Genomic DNA, 10,000 nt, shown 5'->3' with positions numbered 1-10,000 from the left:
GTGTTGCGCGATTCGAGGTTTGGTGTTGCGCGATTCGAGGTTTGGTGTTGCGCGATTCGAGGTTTGGTGTTGCGCGATTCGAGGTTTGGTGTTGCGCGATTCGAGGTTTGGTGTTGCGCGATTCGAGGTTTGGTGTTGCGCGATTCGAGGTTTGGTGTTGCGCGATTCGAGGTTTGGTGTTGCGCGATTCGAGGTTTGGTGTTGCGCGATTCGAGGTTTGGTGTTGCGCGATTCGAGGTTTGGTGTTGCGCGATTCGAGGTTTGGTGTTGCGCGATTCGAGGTTTGGTGTTGCGCGATTCGAGGTTTGGTGTTGCGCGATTCGAGGTTTGGTGTTGCGCGATTCGAGGTTTGGGGTTGCGCGATTCGAGGTTTGGTGTTGCGCGATTCGAGGTTTGGTGTTGCGCGATTCGAGGTTTGGTGTTGCGCGATTCGAGGTTTGGTGTTGCGCGATTCGAGGTTTGGTGTTGCGCGATTCGAGGTTTGATGTTGCGCAATTCGAGGTTTGGTGTTGCGCGATTCGAGATTGGTGTCGCGCGATTAAAAGGCGGATTGCAGGAGACGAAACCTAAAACCTGCTCAGGCCTATTTTTCGGATTTTGAACGTTTTTTTTTTATCAAGAATATCGCGCGTGTGAGTGTGTGTGTGTGTGAGTGTGTATGCGTGCATTCATATGTATGTATGTATGCAAGTATATTAATTCGCAGTACTGAATACCCGTTTCTTTGTAATTTCCAAGTTCACAGTCTGACACACTCTCATTAACCTTTTCGCATTCTTCGTTAAGCAAAACATCAAAAAGGTAAACCATTTTTCCGCAACCGGTAAATGTGAGGTTAAAGCTCCATTGCCATAAACCCGTCATCAACAGAACATAAAATTATTCCGCGATCTTATCACCTCCTACGCGAATATTTTACACATTCTGCTACACGTGCCAAAAGCGAGGTGTACACGAATAAAACGGCATTTAATGAAAAAAATACATACAGATCAAATCAAAGGACAAATATGCGATGAAACAAAAGATAAATACAAATAAAAAAAAAACAACAACCATGGAACCGCCATATAATTTTCTCCGATCTCTTATCAAACTCTGCGCAAATTTCTCCAGAGTTTTCAGTATCTACGCTACGTCTGGGCGAAACGTACATACACAAGATCAATTTCCTTATATATATACATATATATATATATAACTTGCAGAAATCCTACTGATCAGTTCTCATGGCCACTGAATAATGGAGCGAGACACTGATATCCATCTGAAGGAAAGATTAATTGCCTTCTGTCATGAGAACTTGGGACAACTGGCAGCCTGAACAAAATGTACAAGATTAGTCATAGGCGCACACGGCCGATACGAATGTCGAATTAGTGACAGTGTGTTTGATGTCCCAGATTCGTTTGTGTTTTGTCTGTTCCTCTGTGTCTGTCTGTCTGTTTTTTTCTGTCTTTCTCTCTGTTTCTGTCTGTCTGTCTCTCTCTTCCTCTCTCTCTCTCATTTCTATATCTCCCTCTCCTTCTCTCTCTCTCTCTCTCTGCTTCTCTCCCTCTCTCTCTCTCTCTCTCCCTCCCTCTCTCTCTCCCTCCCTCCCTCTCCCTCCCTCTCTCTCTCTCTCTCTCTCTCTCTCTCTCTCCCTCTCCCTTTTCTCCCTTCCTCCCTCTCCCTTTTCTCCCTTCCTCCCTCTCCCCCTCCCCCTTCCTCTCCCTCTCCCTTCCTCTCTCTCGATCTCTCCCTTCCTCTCCCTCTCTCCCTCCCTCTCTCCCTCTCCCTTCCTCTCTCCCTCTCTCCCTCCCTCACCAAAGCTCGTATTTACTCAAGCAGCGTTTTACAAAATTCCAGTTGCAAGCGCATTCAACACCCCCACCCCCACCCCTACCCCTACCACCCCCCACCCTCTTCTGGCGCTATAAGTGAACAACGTCCTTTTTGACTGTTGTTCATGGCAACAAATATCGCTCTCATTATGAACTCGTATGAACAGTCGATGTATTTTGAAGTCAAGAGCACCATTCACCAGTTGTATTTGGGGTTTAATGTAGAACGAAAGAACGTGCTAAATCCATGAATGAAAACACTCGAATAGCCATTAAAGAAAGAAAGAAAAAAACGTACACAATTTCACTTTTTCCCTAAAATACCCATAATCTTAGAGAAAGAAAAAAATATATATAAATATATATATATATATACATATATATATATATATATATATATATATATATATATATAACGACCATAATCCTCTACCTCCTTACCCCTACACCCACCCCCCATCCCCCAAATAAAAAAAAAAAATAAATAAGTAATAATACAATTTTCCACACTACACGAAAATAAATATTCTCCGTTCGCTCTCTCACTGTATATCCTCGTCTCCGCGCCAGTGATTCCGACTACAGCCCGAGGTTCGCGCGAAAGAGTTTGTATATGCGCAGGTCACGTGGGTTGGTAGGGATGCCAGACGGCGCCAATTCGATGTCTATTTACGCGCTATTATCATCGTTATTCGTATTATTTCTGGTTGGTATTTAGTCCTGCGGTTAGATGATTTGTATTTAAAAGGATGCTGAGGGAATTATCTATGGGTTCGTTGCGGTTAGGACGTAAATAAAGAGAAAGAGAGAGAGAGAGAAAAAAAAAACGGGAGAGTCATTTGTTGACTACATGTGTCTCTATAGAAACGATACAGTAATCGCAGCAAAGGAGAATGTATCTTATGATATCTTTCCTTACGGGCGTTGTTTCAAAGTGAAACATTCAGGTTATGAGATGAGGAAATTCTGCTTAGAGATGTTACAGGTCATGTTATGTGTAACTTTTCCTCCTCTTCCTCTTGTGGTCCTCTCTCTTCCCCCTCTCATTTTCTCCCTCTTTCTCTTTTTCCTTCTCTCATTTCTTCCGTCTCTATTTTCCTACCTCTATCTCTTTCTCCTATATTCTCTCTTGCTCTCTCTCTCTCTCTCTTCTTCTCCTTCTCCTTCTCCTTCTCCCTCTCCCTCTGTGTGTGTGTGTGTGTGTGTGTGTGTGTGTGTGTGTATGAATTAATTAATATATGTATGTATGTGTGTGTGTGTGTGTATACATTTACCTATCCATATCTAATTCTGTATCTATCTACCTATCTATCTATATATCTATCTAACTATATATCTATATCTATCTATATATATATATATATATATATATATATATATATGAGTGTGTGTGTGTGTGTGTGTGTGTGTGTGTAAATGTACATAGGTATATGTATAAATGTATATATGAAAATGAAAACAGTCACATTAAGAGTTGAACATAAATGTAACGTTTCGAGATCTTCACGCTTTCCTCTTCAGACAAATAATAAACCGAAATATATAAATCTCTATATATGTTCTCCATCTCTCTATTTCTCTCTCCTACTTCTTAATCTTCCACCCATCTCTCTCCCTCTACTTCTCCCTTCTCTACCTCTCTCTCTACTTTTATCTCTCACTACCTCTGTCTCTCTCTAAACCTCCCTGTCCTCCTCCCCCCTCCTTCACCTCTCCCACCTCCTCCTTCTCCCTCCCCTCCCCCCTCTCCCCCTCTCCCCACCTCCTCCTCCTCCTCCTCCCCTCCCCCCTCCATCCTCTTCCCCCTCCTCCCCGCTCCTCCCCCCATCCCGCTCCCCCCTCCATCCTCTTCCCACTCCTCCCCGCTCTCCCCTTCTACACTTCCTCCACCACCCTCCATCCTCCTCCCCCTCCCTTCCTCCCTTTCTCCCTTTCTCTCTCCCTCCCTCTCGCTCTCCCATCCTGAAGGCCACCCTTATCAGCGCTTCAACTATCAACACGAAGGGAGAGCGATATGGATCACTCTCCACAGCGTCCATTTCTTCTACAAACTACAGCACAGTGCCACAAAGACACCCCCTACTACCCCTTACCCCCCACCTTTCTCTTCCCCTTCCTCCCCTCTCTCCTCCCCCCGTTCCCCCTCCTACCGACCCCATGGTAAAGGCAGGCAGATACCCTCCCCCCTCCCCCACCGTCGTCTGAAAAGCGATAATTTTGAGAGACTCAAAACAAGGGGAAAACAAGGAAATTACAGGGTGATTTGTAGAAAATTTTGAGTCAAAAAAGTGGAAGTGAAAGATGATACAGATGATGGGAGAAGGAGGAGAGGGAGAAGGAGGAGAGGGGGAGAGAGGGAGAGGGAGAGGGAGAGGGAGAGGGAGAGGGAGAGGGAGAGGGAGAGGGAGAGGGTGAGGGTGAGGGAGAGGGAGAGGGAGAGGGAGAGGGAGAGGGAGAGAGAGACAGAGAGAGAGAGAGAGAGAGAGAGAGAGAGAGAGAGAGAGAGAGAGAGAGAGAGAGGAGGGGAGAGAGAGAGAGGAGGGGGGAGAGAGGCAGAGACAGAGTCTGTTCCGCACTCACCTTGTTGACGCGAGGGCTGGGCGTGAACAGCTTTTCCTCCTCGTCGTTTTCGGGCTCGGGCGACGGCTGCCGGGCGGGCTGTCGGGGTTGTCGGAGCGGCTGTCGGGCCGGCGCCTGTCGCGGGGGCTGGGCGGGGCGGCGCGGGGGCTGCCGCGGCTGCTCCGGAGAGCCTCTGCTGTCCACCTCGTCCTGCGGCGCCTTGTGGGCGTTGAAGGTCTGCGAGCGGCGCGGCGCCTGGGGCGGGGCGGGCGACGGGCCGCGCGAGCGGAAGCCGAAGCGGTTGGCGTTGGACGGCGACGGCGACGGCGACGCGTCGCGCGAGGGCCCGCGGCTGTAGAAGCCGCTGCTACCGCTGCCGCCGCGCCCGTTGTAGTTCTGGTTGGCGTCCAGCAGCGACGAGGTGGACTTGTGGTGCGCAGGCTGGCGCGCCTGCGGCGGCCGCAGCGTCCGCTGGGGGGACCGCGGGTCGCCGTAGCTGTTGTAGCTGCCGTTGCTGGTGTTGTTGTTATTGTTGTTGTTGTTGTTGTTGTTGCGCTGGAGGGCGGCGTGGCTGCGAGACCGCCTCATGGCCGCCGGGTCGTAGGCGGCCTTGGCGCGGTCCACGCTAACGCCGCGGTTGTTTCTGACGACGCCCCTGGCGGGCTTGACGGGCGGGCGGCCGCCCCCGCCGCCGGCGTGGCCTCCGCCGCGCACGGGCTCCAGCGGGTAGCTCTTGTCCCAGCCGACGGGGCTGTGGTTGAAGCCGTTGTTGCGCCGCTCCTCGAACAGCTTCCTGACGCGGCCCTGCCCGCCCGACGACCCCAGCGACGACAGCGACGACGACAGCGACGACGCCGACGACTTGGTGACCCGCTGGATGGTGCCCTGGCGCTGCGCCTCCTGCCGGGCCGCCATCTCCAGCAGGCGCGACTCCTTCTCCACCATCAGCTGCTCCCTCAGCCGCGCCTGGAGGAGGAGAGGAACGGGTGAGCGGAAGGCGTAACAATAATGATCATAATTACGATAATAATAACAATTATCATAACAATCATATTTACTAAAACTACTACTAATGCTAATAATAACAACAATGATAACAACAATAATAACAAAAACAACAACAATAACAGTCCCACAAACTTTGCTCCGCTCATGGCACGTGATACCATTAAGAGGTCAAAGGTCAAACGTGCATAAATCTCGCACACAGCACACCGGATCGAAAAGGTATCAAGACCTAATCAAAACCATTTGCTAATCCCAAGTAGATTTTCTTCAGTTTTTCGTATGGTGTAATCCAAGTTTTTTTTAATGGTGTTGTGGTAATGGTGTGGTGATTATGGTAATTTAATGGTGACCAAGGAAGGGTAAGAATATTGGCAATGCTAAAATAATATCATATGGTAGTAATGGTGATGATGGTGGTGGTGATGGTGTTGATATGATGATGAATAATAACTATAACATGATAATAATAATAATATATAATAATAAACAAGAATAACAATAATAACAATAACAATGATAATAATAATAATAATATATAATAATAAACAAGAATAATAACAATAACAATGATAATAATAATGATAAGATATAGTAATAAAAACAATACTAATACTAATAACAATAACAACAAAAATAATACTGAAACAATAATGTTTATAATGAAAATGATAAAACAATTAAATAAAACAAAATGATCATCATCATTATCATTATCATTATCATTATCATTATTATTATTATCATTATTATCATTATTATTATTATTACTACCACTACTACTATTACTATATTAATCTATTTAAACCATAATTGCAAAAGCAAGAATAAATTTTCAATAGGTTCGAAGTGCACTTTTGAAAAGCGAAAAAATTATGAGTAACCTTTGTGTAACCTTAGCAGAGAAACAATAGCAAAATCAACGGTTGTTGTAGTAATAGCAGTAGCACTCTTTAGTAGCAGTAGCAATAGTAGTAGCAATAGTAGTAGTTGTAGTAGTAATAGTAGTAGTAGTAGCAATAGTAGTAGTAGTAGTAGTAGTAGTAGCAGAAGTAGCAGGAGTAGAATTAGGAGTAGTCGGAGTAGCAGGAGCAGTAGTAGTATGGATAACAGCATGTGTAATAGTTGTGGTAATTATAGTAGCAGTTATAGTAAGGACAGTAGTGAGAGTTGGTAGTAGTAGTATGGATAACAGAAGTTGGGGTATTAGTTGTTACAAGATACAATCATAGTAGCACTAAGGGCAGCAGTAAGAGTAGTAGTAGTAATTGTAGTAATAATAGTGATAGTGATAGTAGTAGTAGTAATGATAGTAGCATCTGTCGTAGTGTTGGAGTGTTAGTAATAGTAGTAGCAGTGCCAGAACAGTCGTGGTAGTGTAATAGCAGTAACAGTGATAGCATAACAATTGTAGTAATAGTAATTGTAGTAGCAGTTGTACTATAGTAGTTAGACCAATAATAAGGATAGTTGCAGTTGAAGTAATAGTAAAGGTAGTAATAGTTTTAATGGTAGCATTATCGGTAGCAAAATTTAGAAATTTAACCATAACCCTTAATAATAACAGCGGGGACAACCTCATTAAGGTAAGTACCTGAAAGTATCTTAATTAGCTAGTTAGTGACTAGATAAGTAAGTAATTACCTAATTAACTAATCAGTGCGATTTGATGGAAATAATTATCTGAGTACGAACAAGGGAAAGATGGAGAAGAGCAGGACCAAATAAGAAAAAAAGAAAAAGAAAAAAAAATAGTAATAATAATACGAAAATAGATAAAAAGATGGAGCACGAAGACCTGATGATGATGATGACGATGACGATGACGATGATGATGATGATACCGATAATCATGATAATGATGATGATGGTGATAAGGACAATAATGGTGATATTAATGAAGTATATAAAACGAAAAAAAAAATCAACACTGAATTAAGGCGAATACCATTAAAATCAGCCACCGATTTAACACCTCACTTTGCAGGCAAATCGCGTGCAATATTCGACCTTCTTTGCAACATCGGAATCTAGAACGAACATGGACCATCTCCCTCTTTCCCCCCTTCCTCCCTTTTTATCATCCCTTCTTCCATTCCTCTTTCTGTTTGCTTCGCTTCATGATCTTCATCCACTCTCCTTTCTTTCTTTCTCTTTTTCTTTCTTTTTTTTTCTCTTTTTCTTTTTCTTTCTCTTTTTCTTTCTCTCTCTCTCTCTTTCTCTCTCTCTCTCTCTCTCTCTCTCTCTCTCTCTCTCTCTCTCTCTCTCTCTCTCTCTCTCTCTCTCTCTCTCTCTCTTTACTTTCCCTCCCATAGCTCTCCTTCTTCTCTTTCTCTCTCCCTTCTCCTCCCTCATTCCCTCGCTTCCTCCTTTCTCTTTTTCGTTTCTCTCCTGCCTTCCTTTTCACCATCCCTGCTTCCTTCACCTTCCCCCACCTCCCCTCATCCAACTCCTTTTCCATTATCTTATCCTTCTCCATCTCTCCATCCCTTTCTCCCTTTCTCCTCCTCTCCCTCTCCCCCCATTCCTCATCCTTCCACCTTCCCCACTTCCACCTCTCTCCCTTCCTCTCCTTCAATCGTTCAATATTTCCACTTCCATCCTTTCACTTCTCCAGGCGCCCATTTCACTTCACTCTCCCTTTCATCCTTTCTCCCCTCTTTTCACCCTTCCATCTCCCTCATTCCTCTCTCCCTGTACCCTCTACCCTCCCCTTCCTCCCTTTCATTCACACGCACCCTAATTCTCAAACTCGGCTTCGACACGCGACTCAGCGCCATCTTTGATTCATCTTTCGAACTAGCGTGAAAAAAGGGAATAACTGATTTCTTTAACTTATTTTTTAAACCTGATCTGACTTTTGATAGAATTCTTATCTCATTTCCAACTGGATTCTTGCCCAACTCTTAGCTTGGTTCTTACCCCGAGTTTTAATTGAATTCTTACACTTCTGGACACGCAACTCAACCACTAGCGCCATCTCTGATTCATCTTTCGAACTTGCGTGAAAAAAAAAATGGATAACGGATTTCTTTCACTTATTTCTTAATATGTGAGCTATTTCTGACCAAGCTGAATTCTTTTCCATTTTTAACTGGATTCTTACCCTGACTTTTAATTGAATTCTTACCCTAACTTTCAACTGAACTATTATATAAGTTCCAACTTAATTAAATATCTTACTTGAACTGAACCAGCAAGTTATTATGAGATAAGGGAGGGGAAAATCAATGAACACACGGCCAAGTTAATGCATAAATAAGTAAGCAAACACACGATGAAGCGAATACGAGATTAATCATAAATACTCGAACAAATAATTCAGTCCATCCATGCCATGTGATGTATCGCAACGAACCTTCGACTTTCTATCTTTATCTTCCTTATAATTTTTCCTTTAAAATTTCAAACTGTCCTGACATGGCGATTTTAAATCCATTTGTTATGTTGGTAATCTATAATTGTGCATTTTGTGTCCTTCAGAGGTAAACACAAGGTAATAACATGGAACGTTAGCCTAACTGTGTCAAGGCCGGTGGAACACGCAGTCACGTACGCAGAGACCCCGGGTGTAAAATATTTTCTTTTATTTTCTTCTTTTCTTTTCTTTTCTCATGGGAAAGGAATAAAAATAAAATGATGACGTAGAAGAGAATGTCAGGACGATAAATTGAATGGGTAGTTTGCGTAATTTTGTGCTTAGATGAGTTAATTACAATTAGCCAAATTATGAAAATTAAAAACGGAAGACGAGCGTAAAAAAAAAAAAATCACTAACAACCATACGCATAATTAAACCATTCACCTTCTTGCCACAGACTGGCAGGTAAACAAACTTACAAAAGGAAACAAAACAAACCGAAAACAAAAGCAAGCGAGCGTTTGATACCAAGCAACTTTCACGCGTACGCAAGTTAGCAACGAAAATAGCCGACGTTAAAGCCAAACTCTGACGCTTCGAATCGATGGTGTTTGTGAAGTGCTAAATGTCGACGGGTTTGTTGACGCCAAACACTTCGCTCAACCACTTCGCTGCGCCACGGACAGGGACGGTCCGTAATGGGGCTTCGAAGCGAGGAATGTGTACCATATATACACGCACGCACGCACGCACACAAACACGCACATATTCATGTGTGTATGTATATGTATATATATATATATATATATATATATATATATATATATATATATATATATATATATATATATATATATGTACATGTAAATGCATATATGCATATATGCATATATGTATATATGTATTCATATGTATACATATATGCATATGCATATGTATATGTGTGTGTGTGGGGGGGGGCGTGTGTGCGTGCGTGCGTGCGTGCGTGCGTGCGTGCGTGCGTGCGTATGCGTGTGCGTGTGTGTGTGTACATCTATACACACACACACACATATATAAAAGCAATCTAGTGTTCCACGCGTCATCATAAAGCGACACCGATAAACCAACAACACGAAGACATCCACATGCTTTACATAAACAATACACATATACCTTTTTTCTCTTTCTTTTCTTTCTTTCTTCCTCTTTTATCTTTATCAATTCAATTATAAATTTCTTTTTCATCATTACCCACTTATAAAGTTTGGAT

General features: G+C 43.5%; 1 protein-coding gene across 9 annotated transcripts in view; it reads right to left on the bottom strand.

Moving 5' to 3' along the window:
* LOC113829205 (zinc finger C2HC domain-containing protein 1C) overlaps positions 1-10,000 on the bottom strand; it is a gene marked incomplete at its 3' end in the record, with an annotated part of 80,592 nt that overhangs the window by 7,583 nt on the left and 63,009 nt on the right. For all 9 annotated transcript variants that reach the window (XM_070122158.1, XM_070122160.1, XM_070122159.1 and 6 more), the window contains 1 exon segment: positions 4,404-5,348. In XM_070122158.1, coding sequence (XP_069978259.1) covers positions 4,404-5,348 — 945 coding nt within the window.

The sequence above is a fragment of the Penaeus vannamei genome, chromosome 5, assembly GCF_042767895.1.
Source record: "Penaeus vannamei isolate JL-2024 chromosome 5, ASM4276789v1, whole genome shotgun sequence".
In the NCBI taxonomy this organism is placed as follows: domain Eukaryota; kingdom Metazoa; phylum Arthropoda; class Malacostraca; order Decapoda; family Penaeidae; genus Penaeus; species Penaeus vannamei.
Note: the sequence above shows the minus strand (reverse complement) of the source record. Positions and strands in the feature narration are given on the sequence as shown.